The sequence below is a fragment of the Periophthalmus magnuspinnatus genome, chromosome 12 (genome assembly GCF_009829125.3).
Source record: "Periophthalmus magnuspinnatus isolate fPerMag1 chromosome 12, fPerMag1.2.pri, whole genome shotgun sequence".
Lineage (NCBI taxonomy): Eukaryota > Metazoa > Chordata > Actinopteri > Gobiiformes > Gobiidae > Periophthalmus > Periophthalmus magnuspinnatus.
Window position 1 is genome coordinate 18,903,851 of NC_047137.1, and position 18,801 is coordinate 18,922,651.

Here is an 18,801-nt window from a genome sequence, read left to right on the forward strand (position 1 = left end):
CCGAGCGCAGGCCACGGTCGGTGATTCTTCCACAAATTCCCCAAATACCAGTCGCTCTGATTCTCCACCAAACCAAGAACCTGCTGCCCTGAGGAGGAGAGAGGAGGAGGAGAGAGGAGGAGGTGAGAGGAGGTGAGAGGAGGAGAGAGGAGGAGGTGAGAGGAGGAGGGAGGAGGAGGTGAGAGGAGGAGGAGAGAGGAGGTGAGAGGAGGAGAGAGGAGGTGAGAGGAGGAGAGAGGAGGAGGTGAGAGGAGGAGAGAGGAGAGAGGAGGAGGTGAGAGGAGGAGAGAGGAGGTGAGAGGAGGAGGTGAGAGGAGGAGAGAGGAGGAGGTGAGAGGAGGAGGTGAGAGGAGGAGGTGAGAGGAGGAGAGAGGAGGAGGAGAGAGGAGGTGAGAGGAGGAGAGAGGAGGAGGTGAGAGGAGGAGGTGAGAGGAGGAGAGAGGAGGAGGTGAGAGGAGGAGAGAGGAGGTGAGAGGAGGAGGAGAGAGGAGGAGAGAGGAGGAGGTGAGAGGAGGAGGTGAGAGGAGGAGAGAGGAGGTGAGAGGAGGAGAGAGGAGGAGGTGAGAGGAGGAGAGAGGAGGTGAGAGGAGGAGGTGAGAGGAGGAGGTGAGAGGAGGAGAGAGGAGGAGGAGAGAGGAGGAGGAGAGAGGAGGAGAGAGGAGGTGAGAGGAGGAGAGAGGAGGAGGTGAGAGGAGGAGGTGAGAGGAGGAGGTGAGAGGAGGAGGAGAGAGGAGGAGGAGAGAGGAGGAGGAGAGAGGAGGAGGAGGTGAGAGGAGGAGGTGAGAGGAGGAGGTGAGAGGAGGAGAGAGGAGGAGGAGAGAGGAGGAGGAGAGAGGAGGAGGAGGTGAGAGGAGGAGGAGGTGACAGGGAGGGCATCCGGCTCAGTACCTCTGAACTTGTGGAACACGGCCCACAGTTCTGCGATGTCGGTGGCGAAGGTGATGTCAGTGTCCAGGACGATGACCCTCTGGAGGTCAAAGGGCAACGTCTTGGTCAGGACCAACTTCATCAGACCATAGATCCCAGAGTAGTGTTTGTTTGGAATCCACGAGACCTCGGACTGAAACGGACCAGAACAGGACTGAACCAGACTGAACCGGACCAGAACAGGACTGAACCAGACTGAACCGGACCAGAACCAGGACTAAACCAGGACTGAACCAGGACTAAACCAGACTGAACCGGACCAGAACCAGGACTGAACCAGGACTAAACCAGGACTAAACCAGGACTAAACCAGGACTGAACCAGGACTGAACCAGGACTGAACCAGGACTAAACCAGGACTGAACCAGGACTGAACCAGGACTAAACCAGGACTAAACCAGGACTAAACCAGGACTAGACCAGGTCTGTGAATCTGACCTTGAGCTCGTCTCCGTCGTAGAAGTTGACCTTCACAGCCGGGACCATCCAGGACTGAAACAGCGACGACAGAATCTTCTGAGCGATGGAGTCTGTGATGAAGTGAAAGTGCAGAGGGTTCCTCCTGGACACGGCAGAGTCGTTAGCCCCAGACACAGAGAGAACACGCAAACTCCACAGACGCAGAGAGAACACGCAAACTCCACACAGACACAGAGAGAACACGCAAACTCCACAGACGCAGAGAGAACACGCAAACTCCACACAGACACAGAGAGAACACGCAAACTCCACAGACACAGAGAGAACACGCAAACTCCACAGACGCAGAGAGAACACGCAAACTCCACACAGACACAGAGAGAACACGCAAACTCCACAGACACAGAGAGAACACGCAAACTGCACACAGACACAGAGAGAACACGCAAACTCCACACAGACACAGAGAGAACACGCAAACTGCACACAGACACAGAGAGAACACGCAAACTCCACACAGACACAGAGAGAACACGCAAACTCCACACAGACACAGTGAGAACACGCAAACTCCACAGACGCAGAGAGAACACGCAAACTCCACACAGACACAGAGAGAACACGCAAACTCCACAGACACAGAGAGAACACGCAAACTCCACAGACGCAGAGAGAACACGCAAACTCCACACAGACACAGAGAGAACACGCAAACTCCACAGACACAGAGAGAACACGCAAACTGCACACAGACACAGAGAGAACACGCAAACTCCACACAGACACAGAGAGAACACGCAAACTGCACACAGACACAGAGAGAACACGCAAACTCCACACAGACACAGAGAGAACACGCAAACTCCACACAGACACAGTGAGAACACGCAAACTCCACACAGACACAGAGAGAACACGCAAACTCCACACAGACACAGAGAGAACACGCAAACTCCACACAGACGCAGAGAGAACACGCAAACTCCACAGACGCAGAGAGAACACGCAAACTGCACACAGACACAGAGAGAACACGCAAACTGCACACAGACACAGAGAGAACCAGCAAACTCCACAGACACAGAGAGAACACGCAAACTGCACACAGACACAGAGAGAACACGCAAACTCCACACAGACACAGAGAGAACACGCAAACTCCACAGACACAGAGAGAACACGCAAACTCCACAGACACAGAGAGAACACGCAAACTCCACAGACACAGAGAGAACACGCAAACTGCACACAGACACAGAGAGAACACGCAAACTGCACACAGACACAGAGAGAACACGCAAACTGCACACAGACACAGAGAGAACACGCAAACTGCACACAGACACAGAGAGAACACGCAAACTCCACAGACACAGAGAGAACACGCAAACTGCACACAGACACAGAGAGAACACGCAAACTCCACACAGACACAGAGAGAACACGCAAACTGCACACAGACACAGAGAGAACACGCAAACTGCACACAGACACAGAGAGAACACGCAAATTCCACACAGACACAGAGAGAACACACAAACTCCACAGAGAGAACACGCAAATTCCACACAGAGAACACGCAAACTCCACACAGACACAGAGAGAACACGCAAACTCCACAGACACAGAGAGAACACGCAAACTCCACAGACACAGAGAGAACACGCAAACTGCACACAGACACAGAGAGAACACGCAAACTCCACAGACACAGAGAGAACACACAAACTCCACACAGAGAACACGCAAACTCCACACAGACACAGAGAGAACACGCAAACTCCACAGACACAGAGAGAACACGCAAACTCCACAGACACAGAGAGAACACGCAAACTGCACACAGACACAGAGAGAACACGCAAACTCCACACAGACACAGAGAGAACACGCAAACTGCACACAGACACAGAGAGAACACGCAAACTCCACAGACACAGAGAGAACACGCAAACTGCACACAGACACAGAGAGAACACGCAAACTCCACACAGACACAGAGAGAACACGCAAACTCCACACAGACACAGAGAGAACACGCAAACTCCACACAGACACAGAGAGAACACGCAAACTCCACAGACACAGAGAGAACACGCAAACTCCACAGACACAGAGAGAACACACAAACTCCACACAGAGAACACGCAAACTCCACACAGACACAGAGAGAACACGCAAACTCCACAGACACAGAGAGAACACGCAAACTCCACAGACACAGAGAGAACACGCAAACTCCACAGACACAGAGAGAACACGCAAACTGCACACAGACACAGAGAGAACACGCAAACTCCACACAGACACAGAGAGAACACACAAACTCCACACAGACACAGAGAGAACACGCAAACTCCACAGACACAGAGAGAACACGCAAACTGCACACAGACACAGAGAGAACACGCAAACTCCACACAGACACAGAGAGAACACACAAACTCCACACAGACACAGAGAGAACACGCAAACTCCACACAGACACAGAGAGAACACGCAAACTCCACAGACACAGAGAGAACACGCAAACTCCACAGACACAGAGAGAACACGCAAACTCCACAGACACAGAGAGAACACGCAAACTCCACAGACACAGAGAGAACACGCACACTCCAGAGTCTGACCTGTGGAACAGCACAGACTTGACGAGCGTGACCACGTCTCTGCTGGCGTTGTATCCGGCGCAGACGATCGCCACGTGGATCGTCTGCAACATTTAAATCTCAGTGTTTCCTTTTGTTGTTTTTAAAATGTTTTATTTACACAAAACATCGTATGAACACGTTTTATAAGTTTCACTTTTGTTTTTGTCTCTGAGTCTCTCCTCCCTTTGCTCTCTGTGCTAAGCCCCTCCCCTTCAGAGCACTAATGAAACTCCTGCACATCACACCAGGTTTGTTACGTCATAGTGCACAGTTTGTATCTTTTTGTGTATTGATGGAGCGTGGGTGATGTAGGCCTGTGGGCGGAGCCTCGTACAGGCTCGTACTGCTGACTGTAAAGAGGATTTGCATAGGGCGCAGGAGAGATCTCTAGATTACACAGACGTGGACGACCTCATTCAAACCTCATCGTCCTCTGAGCCTCATAGAACCACAGTTACCTCGCACTTGTCGACGGCGGGCTGTTGGCTGCAGTCGGAGCTGTTGGCCCCGCCCCTGTGTCCCGCCTTCTGCGTTTCACTGTCCCCGGTCCCCTCCTCCGACTGAGCCCTGGACCGGCCCGGAGTCCTGGTCCGGTTCTGCTCCGGGTCCGGGCTCAGGTTTAGTCCCTGGTTTAGTCCGGTTTTGTGCGGGGTCTTGGGGGTCCGGCTCAGCTCCCGTCTCAGGAGCCGGTTCTCTTCTTCCACGGCTCTCACGCGCAGCTCCAGGGCCTGACGCTCACTGACGCCCCCTACGGCCACGGAGGACAGCGGCTCCAGCGGCGACAGCGACCGCACTGAAAGAGACCAGGAGTTAGACCGTCCACAGCTGGACATATCTGGACACGTCTCTTCAAAAAGTGTCATTTACAGACACTGAAACGTCCAAGGTCCAGTCTCCGGGTCTAGTCAGAGTCTCGTCCCCGGTCTCGCCCCGGTCTCGTCCCCGGTCTCGTCCCCGGTCTCGTCCCGGTCTCGTCCCGGTCTCTCCTCTGTCTCGTCCCCGTCTCTCCTCTGTCTCGTCCCCGGTCTCGTCCCGGTCTCGTCCTCACCCTGAAATCCCACCGCTGACAGGTAAATCCAGGCGAGGGCGGGGACAAAGAGCAGGGCCAGAGCCGCCACCACCTTCCTCCTCCCACGGCACATTCCCATCATCCTCTGGGGCAGAAGGACTCACTTTCCCATCATGCTCTGGGGCTGAGGGGCGGGGCCGGTCCCGGGTCGAGCATCTCACTGAAACAAAGAAACACAACGATAAACCAGCTCAGGTTTGGACTCATCACATTTTGGCTCCGAGTCCTCGGAGGAGACGTCTCGATACTGAAGAAAAGACTCGATGTGTCTCCAACTGAGACAGAGACACATCAGGACAGTGTCTCTGTTGGACACACAGACACATCAGGACAGTGTCTCTGTTGGACACACAGACACATCAGGACAGTGTCTCTGTTGGACACACAGACACATCAGGACAGTGTCTCTGTTGGACACAGCGCCCTCTGCTGATGCTCCTGCAGCTGTTTCACTTTGGAGCCAGAGAATCTTGGATGAGACTCAGAGTCATGTTTCAAAAGAACAACACACAACAAACACACAACAAACACACAACACACAACAAACACACAACAAACACACAACACACAACAAACACACAACAAACACACAACACACAACAAACACACAACAAACACAACAAACACACAACACACAACAAACACACAACACACAACACACACACAACAAACACACACAGAACAAACACAACACACAACAAACACACAACACACAACAAACACACAACACACAACAAACACAACACACACACAACAAACACACAACAAACACACAACACACACACAACAAACACACACACAACAAACACACAACACACACACAACCTCAGGTCAACGGCAGACTGTGGCAGAGTGGTTATCCCCCCCCCCCCTCCCCCGGAGCCGTTAAAGAGCCGTTAAAGAGCCGTTGAGCCGGCTCTTTTTACACCAGGTGCAGCTCGAGCTCAAACATAAGACTCACCTGATGCACGAGGCGCAACAAACACGGACGAAAATAGAAGCAAGAAAAAACAGCCCCGCAGGAACAGCTCCTCCTGCTCCTCCTGCTGCTCCTGCTGCTCCTGCTGCCTCTGCTCCTCCTGTTCCTCCTGTTCTCTCTGCCCCGCGCAGGAGGCTCTCTCTCGGCTCAATATCGCCTCCTCTGCTCCTCTGTTCTCCTCCGGGCGCCTCCTCTGCTCCTCCTCTGCTCCTCCTCTGTTCCTCCTCTGCTCCTCCTCTGTTCCTCCTCTGTGCGTAAAGTCGGGCCCGGGTCTTTATTGTTCTGTGGGAAACGTGTTTAATCCGCGTCGTTCCGGGCCGCTCCGGGTGAATCTGGGCTAAATCTGTTTGTGCTCGGCCTCAGACACAGAGTCGTTCTTCCTGACGAGACTCGGATCAGGAGCCAATCACAGAGCAGCATTTAGGAGACACGGAAAACACGGAGCGGAGCGTGGACCGGAGTCAGGACAAGGACAGGACGGGGACAGAGACAGAGACAGAGACAGACAGGGACAGAGAGGGACAGACAGGGACAGGACGGGGACAGAGACAGAGACAGAGACAGGGACAGAGACAGAGACAGACAGACAGAGACAGACACAGAGACAGACAGGGACAGAACCGGAGCCGAGTCACGTCTGTGGAGTCTGGACTTTATTTAAATCTAATACTTTGATTTCGTCCTGTTTCCATCAGACACAGGTCAGAGGTCAGAGGTCAGACTGAGGGAGGAGCTCTGGTCACTCTGGTTAAAGACATTTATTATCTGCCCCCCCCCCCTCAGTACTTTTACTTCTTATTTTTATGTAAGTGTCTTTACTTGAGTAAAAGTGCAGTTTTATTTCATGTTTTGTTTCATTTTCCAAAATGATGAATCTGACGTCACGCCCGACTCTTTGTTACTTTTACTTGAGCAGTACTTTTCACAAATACTTTTTTACTCTTACTTGAGTCATTTCTTGGACCACTCCTTTGTACTTGTACTCGAGTAATATTATTTTGAAGTAACTTTATTTTTACTTGAGTACTGTTTGCTCTACAGTTACACTGATGATAAAGTACTCGAGTAAAAGTATGAGGTCTGAAAACTACAACTGTATTCAAAAGTTACTCAAGTAAATCTAAAGTATCGACTCACCTCAGACAAACCGTGTGTTTAAAGAGCAGACCTCAGACTGAACACACTCCACCTCGTGATGTCATCATGTGACAGGTGACCTTTGACCTTTGGTTCAGTGGAGTTTGGACGTTTCAGGCTGAAGGCGTCAGACGAGCGTCACATCCAGGGTCAGAGGTTCAAGTCCCGCTCTGACCCACAGGGTGGCAGTGTGAACAGTGTGACTGTGCCCTCGAGCAGGACACTTGACTCTGTGTGTGTGTGTGTGTGTGTGTACAGAGTGAGCGCACACACAGCCTCATGCACATCTTTAATGTTTTCTGTTTGTCATATTCACTGTACAACCTTAAATACACACACATCCAAAACCAAAGCCAAGTCTACAGCCCAAAGCCCGGACAGGACCAAGTCCAGAGTCTGGACCGGGTCTGGACAGGACCGAGTCCAGAGTCTGGACAGGACCGAGTCCAGAGTCTGGACCGGGTCTGGACCGGGCTCAGTGTCAAACCCAGATTCAAAGTGAGGACGTCATCACGGCTCCTGAATGTTTTTGTCATAATTAAAGCTGCACTGTGTCACTTTTCTGGTGGACAGTCCCTGAGCCCCCTGCTGGTCTCCATGGAGATGTTACTGCCTGAAATGTTCCACAGCAGCTCAGATCTGTGGAGAGGCGGTGGTCCTCTTAAGAGTACGAGTGCAGGTTTATGAAGGGAGAAACTGTTAATGCCACAGTGCGGAACATTTCAGGCAAAAGAACGAAAGGTTCAGGCAAAATAAAGACGAAAGCAACGTTTGTGATGCAGGTCACATGACTCATGATGACATCACTCATTTAAAACCAGGTCAGACACAGACGAGGTCCAAGAACTAAACCAGGTCTAAACCAGGTCTAAACCAGGTCTAAATCAGGACTAAACCAGGTCTAAACCAGGTCTAAACCAGGACTAAACCAGGTCTAAACCAGGTCTAAACCAGGTCTAAATCAGGACTAAACCAGGTCTAAACCAGGTCTAAACCAGGACTAAACCAGGTCAGATACAGACCCGGTCCAAGACCTTGAACCAGGTCCAGACCAGGTCTCAGTCTTTCTCTTCATGCCCACGCACACGTTGCTTTTTACACATATTTACAGTTTGTTTTAAATATTTTGGAGATTTTGGAACAGAATCGGGGTAAGGTGCAGGCAGGAGCAGAGGAATGTGCCGGGATCCGGAAAAACTTCCAACTTCCAGCTTAAATGGCGTCGCTCCGTCGGAATCTAACACCAAAAAACAGGACTGAACCGGGACTAAGTCAGGACTAAATCAGGACTAAGTTAAAACGATGGCGTCTCTAAATCTGCAGCCGTTTGTATCAGACTAAAAACACAGAGCCCACAGTGAGAAGGTGAGCGGACTTTAAAAACACCGAGGAGCTGTGATGATGTCATAGCGTCAGACGGGGGGGCGGAGCACAGCCTGAAGAACAGAAGCGACGCCACGGCTTCAGACAGAGGCCAAAGAGGAGCCACGTTTGGAAATGAGCGCTCCAAAAACAAAGAGCCAATCAGGAGAGAGGATGTTCACGCCCACACCGCTTAGCAACGCTGTCAATCAAACCTGTTGCTAACGCTAATGCTAACGCTAACAGGAGCGACCTCGGGGAAAGAAGGACCTGATTTGTCTGTTATTAATGTTCATATGTTGATTTACAGACACAATAGTGAAATAAAAACCCCAGGATCATGTAGAGCGTGTTGGCTAGCGTGTTAGCTAGCGTGTTAGCTGTGTCCAGAGATATGTACAGTCTGTGCTATGACATCATCACATTCCACAAACTAAAACCTTCAGAAAAGTCCCGTGTCGTTGGTGTCGTTCGCTCGTCGGTGTCGTGTCCCGACGGAGCGACGCCCGGAGCCGCCGAAGGCCCAAAGAGGACGAGAGATTCACAGTCAAACACCTCCACTTCCTCTCCTTCAAAATAAAAGGCATGTGTCTCCACCCACAAAAGTGCACAAAGTAAAACCCCACCTTCAAAATAAAACCCAACATTTCATCTTTAAAAAAAAAAACCCAAAACAGACGTTGGTCCATAAATAAGAGTGTGCAGGCCTGCTGTACAGAGGGCCAGCCACAAGAGCAGGAGCAGACACCACTACACGAGAGTTTAGGTCATCCAGGGATCTGCCCACGGCACACACCGGCCCTTTAAGCTCAAGAACACACCTGGAACCAGGACTAGACCAGGACTAGACCAGGACTAGAGCAGGACTAGAGCAGGACTAGACCAGGACTAGACCAGGACTAAATGAAGCTTTGTGTTTTGTTTCATTCACACATGTTTCGAGATGTAAACAGACTATAACAAAGGATCACTCAAAGCTCAAAACGCTCTGTTCCACCTTGTGATGTCATCAAGTGGTCGTTTTCACATTAACTCCTCCTTTTACCTTTAGTTCAGTCGAGATAAGTGACAACTCCAGGACTGAAATGAAACAAATGATTCTATAAATGAAGGTGTGTGGAGTTTAAAAACACAGTGGAGCACTTCCTGTATCACCACACGATGACATCACAAGGTGGAACAGAGTGTTTTCAGCCTAAATCTGCAGGTTTGTGTGTTAAACATGTGAGAATGAAACAAAACACAACTCCAGGTCTGTGTGACGAGGAAACATCAGGACAGAGATATGGGCCGTCACGTTAATGTGGGCCCTTTAAGTTAAAGTGGGCCCTTTAAGTTAAAGTGGGCCGTTTAAGTTCATCTGGGCCGTGTCTTTTGCCTCAGATGTCTTATGAGCAGCTCAGTCCGCCGTGTACTGTCTGAAATGATAAATCGCTTCATTGTCCGAGAATCAGGAAGTGTGTGGTTAGCATGCTAGTTTCTGTTAGCTTAAGTGTCAGAGCTGTGAAAAAGCTCTTCTAAACTCATCATGGTGAGTCATTAGGACGCTCAGAATGAACTGGACTAAAACCAGCTGTGCTCAGAGGTAGGAGTAGTGTAGGTGTAGTACAGTAGTAGTAGTAGTAGTAGTAGTAGTAGTAGTAGTAGTAGTAGTAGTAGTAGTAGTAGTAGTAGTAGTAGTAGTAGTAGTAGTAGTAGTAGTAGTAGTAGTAGTAGTAGTAGTAGTAGTCGTCTGCTCCCATTGACTTGCGCCCGAGACTATATTAACAAAAAAAAAAAAAAAACAGCAGAAACCAGGAAACAACAGTGCAAATAAATAAACGCTGAGCTGATGGAGAGAAGGAGGAGTAGAAGGAGGAGTCGAGGAGGAGGAGGAGCAGAGAGGAGGAAGAGAGAACCAGAGGAGGAGGAAAGGAAATGAGGAGGAAGAGAGAACCAGAGGAGGAGGAAAGGAAATGAGGAGGAAGAGAGAACCAGACGAGAGGAGAAGAGAGAGAGGAAAGGAGGAGGAAAGAAGGATGAGGAACAGAGATGAGGAAGAGAACCAGAGGAGAGGAGGAGGTGAAGGAGGAGGAGGAGGAGGTGGAGGAGGAGGGAACGCCCGGGCTTGTTGGCTGAAATGGTCAGACACGTTTTTTCTCATGATCAATTTCCAGTTTTTCATATTTAAATCGAAATGATCAGTGAAAAAAGTGAGAAAAGTGCACTTAAACCCGGACTAAACCCGGACTAAACAGGACTAAGCCAGGACTAAGCCAGGACTAAACCAGGACTAAACCAGGACTAAACCAGGACTGAACCAGGACTAAACCAGGACTAAACCAGGACTAAACTTAACATGGGGAAGTTTGGATATTTGGACTAATTCAGTTTATGTTATAATGATAAACTCATATAATGTAAACATGGCCCTCTCCTCCTCCTCGTCTCCTCCTCTCGTCTCCTCCTCTCGTCTCCTCCTCTCGTCTCCTCCTCTCGTCTCCTCCTCTCGTCTCCTCCTCTTCATCTCCTCCCTCCCCTCCCTCCCAGAGTCTCCCTTGTCGCTCCTTCTTTCTCCTTTTCCCCAAAAGCTCTCTAAAAACAGAGATTCCGAATGGTTTGAGAACAATCTTTCAAGTTTTTTCCGAGCGCGGCCCCGTGTCTCTGGACTCTGGCTCAGTTCGTGGGAAAGCGCCGCAGATTCCACGTCGGAGCTTCGTTTGGAGTTTTTTGGAGGATTTTGTGAAGGATTCTGTGGAGGACTTCTACTTGAACGCCGAAAACTCCCCTGGAAACAAAAAGGAAAGAGGGAATTAGATTTTAAAAGACAATTCTCTGAGTCTCCCCTCACCGTATCCCTCCGCCCGGGGTAAAGTAGGACTGACCGTATCCCTCCGCCCGGGGTAAAGTAGGACTGACCGTATCCCTCCGCCCGGCGTAAAGTAGGACTCACCGTATCCCTCCGCCCGGCGTAAAGTAGGACTCACCGTATCCCTCCGCCCGGCGTAAAGTAGGACTCACCGTATCCCTCCGCCCGGCGTAAAGTAGGGCTCACCGTATCCCTCCGCCCGGCGTAAAGTAGGGCTCACCGTATCCCTCCGCCCGGCGTAAAGTAGGGCTCACCGTATCCCTCCGCCCGGCGTAAAGTAGGGCTCACCGTATCCCCGTATCCCTCCGCCCGGGGTAAAGTAGGACTCACCGTATCCCTCCGTCCTGGCGTAAAGTAGGACTCACCGTATCCCTCCGCCCGGCGTAAAGTAGGGCTCACCGTATCCCTCCGCCTGGCGTAAAGTAGGACTCACCGTATCCCTCCGCCTGGCGTAAAGTAGGACTCACCGTATCCCTCCGCCCGGCGTAAAGTAGGACTCACCGTATCCGCCGGCCTGGATTGGCGTCTTGGGCGATGCGCAGGCGTAAAGGCTGAAGTCCTCGGTCTGGAACCCGGCACGATTCAGAGACGGTTCTGAGGCGCTGCGGTGGATCTTAGGGAGAGAGCGCGCCAAGAGCTCGATGGACGCCAGGATCTGAGCGAGGGAGGGGGGAGAGAGGAGGGGGGGGGGGGAGAGGAGGAGAGAGAGGAGGGAGGAGAGAGGAGGAGAGAGAGGAGAAACAGATGAGAAGAGAGAAGGAGAGAGAGGAGGAGAGGGGGATAGAGGGAGAGGAGAAACAGAAGAGAAGAGAGGAAGAGAGGGAGAGAGGAGGAGAGGGGGAGAGACAGAAGAGGAGAGTGAAGAGAGAAGAGAGAAGAGAGAGAGAGAAGGGGAGAGAGAGGGAGAAGGAAGTGGAGGAGAGAGAGAGCTAAATATAAATGTATTTTTTTATATGAAGTTAATGTCAAAATGACCATTTCAGACATTTTATAAAACTGTCTCTGTCCTGTTGATCATCTCCATAGCAACAGCTGCTTGGGTTGGTCACATACAGTGGGGTGGTAGTAGTAGTAGTAGTAGTACTCGTGGTTTTAGTAGTACTCATAGTAGTAGTAGTATTCACACCTGTGGAAATAGGGGGCGCTCCTCTCTCTTCTTCTTCAGGCACTCGGCCATCAGCCTCTTCATCGCTTTGGGACAGTTACTGCGAATCTTACTGAGGTCAGGAGACAGGTACCCCCTGCCCACCATGAAGATGATCTGCAACAGAGACCAGGTTTAGACCGGGACTGGACCGGGTTTAGGCCAGGACTGGACCGGGACCAGGACTAGAGGGCAGAGGGGAGTACCTAAACGAGGGGGAGTACCTGGTCTCTGTTGTTGATGTTGGAGTAGGGCAGGGCTCCGGACATGAGCTCGTACAGGACGATCCCAAAGGCGTAAACGTCCGACTGGAAACTGTACGGGTTTTTGTCCTGGAGCCGGATGACCTCTGGAGCCTGAGGTCAGAGGTCAGAGGTCACAGTTTAAATGGAGCAACAGTGTGACGGATGGGGTTTGTGTGGGAGTTAAATGAAATACATTAAAGAGGGAGTACTTTACTTCTATGCCTTTGCTCTCTGTGCTAAGCCCCTCCCCTTCAGAGCACTAATGAAACTCCTACACATCACACCAGGTTTGTCGCGTCATAGTGCACAGTTTGTATCATGTTTTTGTGTATTTATGGAGGACTGTCGTGTGGAGCGTGGGTGATGTCAGCAGAGATGGTCAGAGAAGGTCAGAAGGTCAGAGACGACGTACCATCCACAGAATGGAGCCGGACAGCTGCTCAAACTGATGAGAGCCGCTCCAGCGAGACTTTACTGTGGCCAGACCGAAGTCTCCGATCTTCACCGTCAAGTCTTCATGAAGAAAGATGTCTGAGAGGAGCTGAGGAAACCACGAGGAGGCAGAGGAGGAGGAGGCAGAGGAGGAGATGAGGGAGGAGGCAGAGGAGGAGGAGGCAGAGGAGGAGATGAGGGAGGAGGCAGAGGAGGAGACAAACAAGGAAACCAACGAGGAAACCAACAAGGAGACGAGGGAGGAGGCAGAGGAGGAGATGAGGGAGGAGGCAGAGGAGGAGATGAGGGAGGAGGCAGAGGAGGAGATGAGGGAGGAGGCAGAGGAGGAGGCAAACAAGGAAACCAACGAGGAGACGAGGGTGGAGGCAGAGGAGGAGACAGAGGAGGAGACAAACAAGGAAACCAACGAGGAAACCAACAAGGAGACGAGGGAGGAGGCAGAGGAGGAGATGAGGGAGGAGGCAGAGGAGGAGATGAGGGAGGAGGCAGAGGAGGAGATGAGGGAGGAGGCAGAGGAGGAGGCAAACAAGGAAACCAACGAGGAGACGAGGGTGGAGGCAGAGGAGGAGACAGAGGAGGAGACAAACGAGGAAACCAACGAGGAGACGAGGGAGGAGGCAGGGGAGGAGACAAATGAGGAAACCAACGAGGAGACGAGGGAGGAAGCAGAGGAGGAGATGAGGGAGGAGGCAGGGGAGGAGACAAACAAGGAAACCAACGAGGAGACGAGGGAGAAGGCAGAGGAGGAGACGAGGGAGGAGGCAGAGGAGGAGACGAGGGTGGAGGCAGAGGAGGAGACAAACGAGGAGGCAGAGGAGGAGACAAACGAGGAGACAAACGAGGAAACAAACGAGGAGACGAGGGAGGAAGCAGAGGAGGAGATGAGGGAGGAGGCAGAGGAGGAGACAAACGAGGAAACCAACGAGGAGACGAGGGAGGAAGCAGAGGAGGAGATGAGGGAGGAGGCAGAGGAGGAGACGAGGGAGGAGACAGAGGAGGAGACAGAGGAGGAGACGAGGGAGGAGGCAGAGGAGGAGGCAGAGGAGGAGGCAGAGGAGGAGGCAGAGGAGGAGGCAGAGGAGGCTTTTTGCTGAGCTTTAAGGTTTTATTTCGTGTCACAGGAGGATACTGTTGCTCTTCAGGTCTCTGTGGATGATGGACTTTGCGTGTAGATAACTGAAAAACACAAACACACAAGTTATGACAGGAAATGTACTTTGTGTTTCATGTGTGTTAAATGTGTGTTATATGTGTGTATGTCTGTCGTGTTTTGTCCGTGTGTCTGTCGTGTTTAGCATGTTTAGCGTGTTTCGTGTGTTTCGTACTCCATGCCCTGCGCCGTCTGCCGCGCGATGTCGATGAGTTTGATCATCTCAAACTTGGTCTCGATGATGTGGAGGTGGTGGTACAGGCTGGAGCCCTCACACCACTGGGTCACGATGGCGAGCTGCGGTTTGGTCGTGTAGCCCATGAACAGCAGAATGTTCACGTGACGCGTTTTCCTGAAGAAACATCAGAAACAACAAACTTTTAGCTCCGTGTTTTTCCACCTTCACAGATCTATTAAAATACCACATTTAAGAGGATGGATCTGTGACGAAGCAAAGGTTATCCTGGGTTTTATCCTGTTTTTATCCTGGTTTTTATCCTGGTTTTAATCCTATTTTTATCCTGGGTTTTATCATGGTTTTATCCTGGTTTTATCCTGGTTTTATCCTGGTTTTATTCTGGTTTTATCCTGGTTTTATCCTGGTTTTATCCTGGTTTTATCCTGGGTTTTATCCTGGTTTTATCCTGGATTTTATCCTGGGTTTTATCATGGTTTTATCCTGGTTTTATCCTGGTTTTATCCTGGTTTTATTCTGGTTTTATCCTGGTTTTATCCTGGTTTTATTCTGGTTTTATCCTGGTTTTATCCTGGGTTTTATCCTGGTTTTATCCTGGGTTTTATCCTGGGTTTTATCATGGTTTTATCCTGTTTTTTAACCTGGTTTTATCCTGGGTTTTATCCTGTTTTTTAACCTGGTTTTATCCTGGTTTTATCCTGGTTTCTTAAATCTGGCAACAGCAATGATTTCACTTTGAATTTAGGATCAGAAGTTTGTCCAGGACACTTCACTACGGTAAATTATTAGAGACAGAAAACCGTCAGGGTTAGTGCCACAGACGGTAAAGAAGTGACTGAGTGTCACAGCTTCAGCTCCAGATGAAGCTCATCGAGGCCGGAGCAGGGATTCTGACAGCAAGTATCATAGCAACCAAAGAGCCAATCAGGAGCGAGTTAATCTTTTCTTTAATCTTTACATCTTTCAAGTGTAAGTTGAGATAAGGTTTGTAGCATGTTCACTGCCCAAAACATTTTCCTAACTCTAAACTTAACCAAACCTTAACCTCAAACTCTACACTTAACACTTTTCTATACTTCATCACTTTTTTTTTCACTTCATTTTCTGCTTCTTGGTTCATGTATGAATCATGTGATGTCATGTGCAGCGTCATGTCCAGACAAAAGGCAGACCTGAGCACGCCCACTTCGTTCTTAAAGGCCTGCAGCTGCTGAGGAGTCGGAGCCGTGACGTTCAACATCTTCACCGCGACGTCGCCTGAAAAAACACGACACGAGTCAGAGCAGACGAGAAACTCCGCTCATCTTTATTCTGGACTCACGGTTCATTTTTAAAACAGACGAAGACAGTGACAATACAAACAATAAACATTTACGTTTGCCCCCTGTGGCCTTATCGTGCCTCAGTCCCGCCCCCTGTGGCCTTATCGTGCCTCAGTCCCGCCCCCTGTGGCATTACCGTGCCTCAGTCCCGCCCCCTGTGGCCTTACCGTGCCACTTCCCTTTGAAGACGGTTCCAAACGAGCCGGAGCCGATGCGCTGCCCCAGAGTGATCTGCCCCTCGGGGATCTCCCAGTCGTCGCTCGAGTCGCGCCGACCCAACGTTTTCTGAACAACAAAACAATGATTTAAAAAAACAGCAGTTCTGGTGTGTTTCTGTCATGGTTCTGGTGTGTTTCTGTTGTAGTTCTGTCGTGGTTCTGTCGTATCAGACTGTACCATCTTATTGCGGTCTTCGGAGGAGGACGAGCTCTTGCGCTCCCTCTGCTGGCAGGGAGACTTCTGGGGCATTTTCACGTTTGTGAGTGAACCAGGAAGAGAAGCAGGAGGAGTCGCAGAAAGACCTGAGGTAGAACCTGAAGAGGAGAAGAGGAGGGTGAACCAGACCAGGACTAGACCAGGACCAGGACTAGACCAGGACCAGGACTAGACCAGGACTAGACCAGGACTAAACCAGGACTAAACCAGGACTAAAACAGGACTAGACCAGGACTAAAACAGGACTAAACCAGGACTAGACCAAAACTAAACCACGACTAGACCAGGACTAAACCAGGACTAGACCAGGATTAAAGCAGGACTAAACTAAGACTAAATCAAGTGTAAACAAGGAATTAACAAGGAATGAATCAGGGACTAAACTAAACCCAGACTATACAGGACTAAACCGGGACTAAAACCAGGACTAAACCGGGACTAAACCGGGACTAAACAGGTCTTGGACCTGAGCGCTGTAGATCGGCTCTGGTCTCATGCAGTGATCAGGAGCCATGATCTTCAGTCTGAGGGATTCTCCACAAACTCCTTTGACAACAACAGTTTGTTTGATTTGAGGTCCAGAAAAAACACAGACGTTAAACCTGAGCCAGGGCCGTGTCCGAATGTCTTTTCCCCCATGAGACTTTACCTATTTCATGGGAAAAAATCGCCACAAAATTCAACTGTTGTGAAAGTTGTAGGTGCCCCGTCAGTCCCCGTCAGCTGAACATATTTGTGATTACATTGTGCTCTATTAGAAAAATCCTTTCTGGACACTGTTTCGTTGCAGTACCAGTGAGTGGCCACTAGTCCAACTGCTTCATTCAGCCGTGTTACTGTCTGCTGTCGTTTCCCTCACTCTCGCAATGCATTGTGGTCAATACTGACTGTTCTAGTGACCACCAATGTCTGCTACTTTTTCACTCACTTGACATCAGACGTCACTATAAACGGCGTGACCCCTGAAGAGCGCCCCCTGTAGGAGTGATGTGGACATTCAGACACAGTCCCGGTCGACACGTCTGGAGTCGGACAGTTAAACCTCGGACTCCCCCTGAGGATTCTGACCGGTCCCAGCTCAGGTTACGCTAGAGCGACTCTACAAATGTTTGCTAACTTTGTGGAAAATCCCTTCAGCAAGTTTGGAAACCGAAATAGATTTTTTTTTTTTTGATTGACAGAAGAATTCAAACCCCCAAATCAAAACACATCAAAAGTGGTGAGAGAAGGTGACACATGAAAATACTACTACTACTATTACTACTACTACAGATACTACTGCAGTGAGAAGACTTGGTGATCGCACAGGACACAGAGAAGGTGGTGATTCACAAACGCCTAACTACCTCCGAAGTCTGGCTCAGGCTCGAAATCAAACACTATGTCATTGGGGAAGGAGTAAAGGAGAGGGCTGGACGTCCGGGTGCGCTGCTTCCGGACGCAGGGACGGCAGGGGCGGGCGGAGAGCGCGGCTGTGGGCAAGAGCAGACAAGACAACATCACCCAAGCTAACTAATGCTAATGCTGCTACTGCTACTGTAACTACTACTACAGATGTGGACAAGAAAACAATATAACAACATCGCCTAAGCTAACTTATGCTAATGCTGCTAATGCTAATGTTGCCAATACTGCTGCTACTGCTACTGTAACTACTACTACAGATTTGGGCAAGAAAACAATAAAACAACATCACCAAAGCTAACTAATGCTAATGCTAATACTGCTAATACTGCTACGAATACTGCTGCTACTCCTACTGTAACTACTACTACAGATGTGGACAAGAGAACAATAAAACATCACCCAAGCTAACTTATGCTAATGCTGCTGATACTGCTAAGGCTACTAATACTGCTACTGCTACTGTAACTACTACTACAGATGTGGGCAAGAAAACAATAAAACAACATCACCAAAGCTAACTAATGCTAATGCTGCTAATGCTAATGCTGCTAATACTGCTACGACTACTGCTGCTACTGCGAGCAAGAGAACAATAAAACAACATCATCCAAGCTAACTAATGCTAATGCCAATTGCTAATGCTGCTATTGCTAATGCTACTAATGCTGCTAATACTGCTACTGTTAGCTGTGGGTAAGAGCAGACTAAACAACATCATCCAAGCTAACTAATGCTAATGCTAATGCTGCTACTGCTACTGTAACTACTACTGCAACGACTCACTGCTGCTACTGCTACCATCGCTACTACTACAACTACTACTTCTACTACTAATACTACTGCTTATACTACTATCAGTGCTGCTACTACTGCTAATAGTACAACAACAACTACTCCTACTCCTGCTACTGCTCTGAGGTGTAATTTTGTTCACAGCACACTTCTGCCAAGACCCGATTGTCAAACCTGTCCCCAAACGCTAAATTTAACCAAAAAAACAAAATACCTTTTCCTAAAACTTGACTTCATTTTTAACAGCTCAAATGCAGTAGTTTG

General features: G+C 49.9%; 2 protein-coding genes across 2 annotated transcripts in view; both read right to left on the reverse strand.

Annotated features, from left to right (window-relative positions):
* The window catches only part of LOC117379338 (NACHT, LRR and PYD domains-containing protein 1a allele 5-like), a 186,619-nt gene that overhangs the window by 5,048 nt on the left and 162,770 nt on the right, over positions 1–18,801 (reverse strand). The window lies entirely within an intron of this gene.
* LOC117379334 (serine/threonine-protein kinase B-raf) overlaps positions 11,092–18,801 on the reverse strand; it is an 8,707-nt gene continuing 997 nt past the window's right edge. The window contains exons 3-13 of the mRNA XM_033976030.2: positions 17,685–17,810; positions 16,300–16,436; positions 16,071–16,188; positions 15,754–15,838; positions 14,561–14,737; positions 14,365–14,411; positions 13,195–13,313; positions 12,762–12,893; positions 12,520–12,654; positions 11,895–12,048; positions 11,092–11,312 (exon numbers count right to left, since the gene is read on the reverse strand). Coding sequence (XP_033831921.2) covers positions 11,290–11,312; positions 11,895–12,048; positions 12,520–12,654; positions 12,762–12,893; positions 13,195–13,313; positions 14,365–14,411; positions 14,561–14,737; positions 15,754–15,838; positions 16,071–16,188; positions 16,300–16,436; positions 17,685–17,810 — 1,253 coding nt within the window. The 3' untranslated portion in view covers positions 11,092–11,289. The remainder of the gene's footprint in view (positions 11,313–11,894; positions 12,049–12,519; positions 12,655–12,761; positions 12,894–13,194; positions 13,314–14,364; positions 14,412–14,560; positions 14,738–15,753; positions 15,839–16,070; positions 16,189–16,299; positions 16,437–17,684; positions 17,811–18,801) is intronic.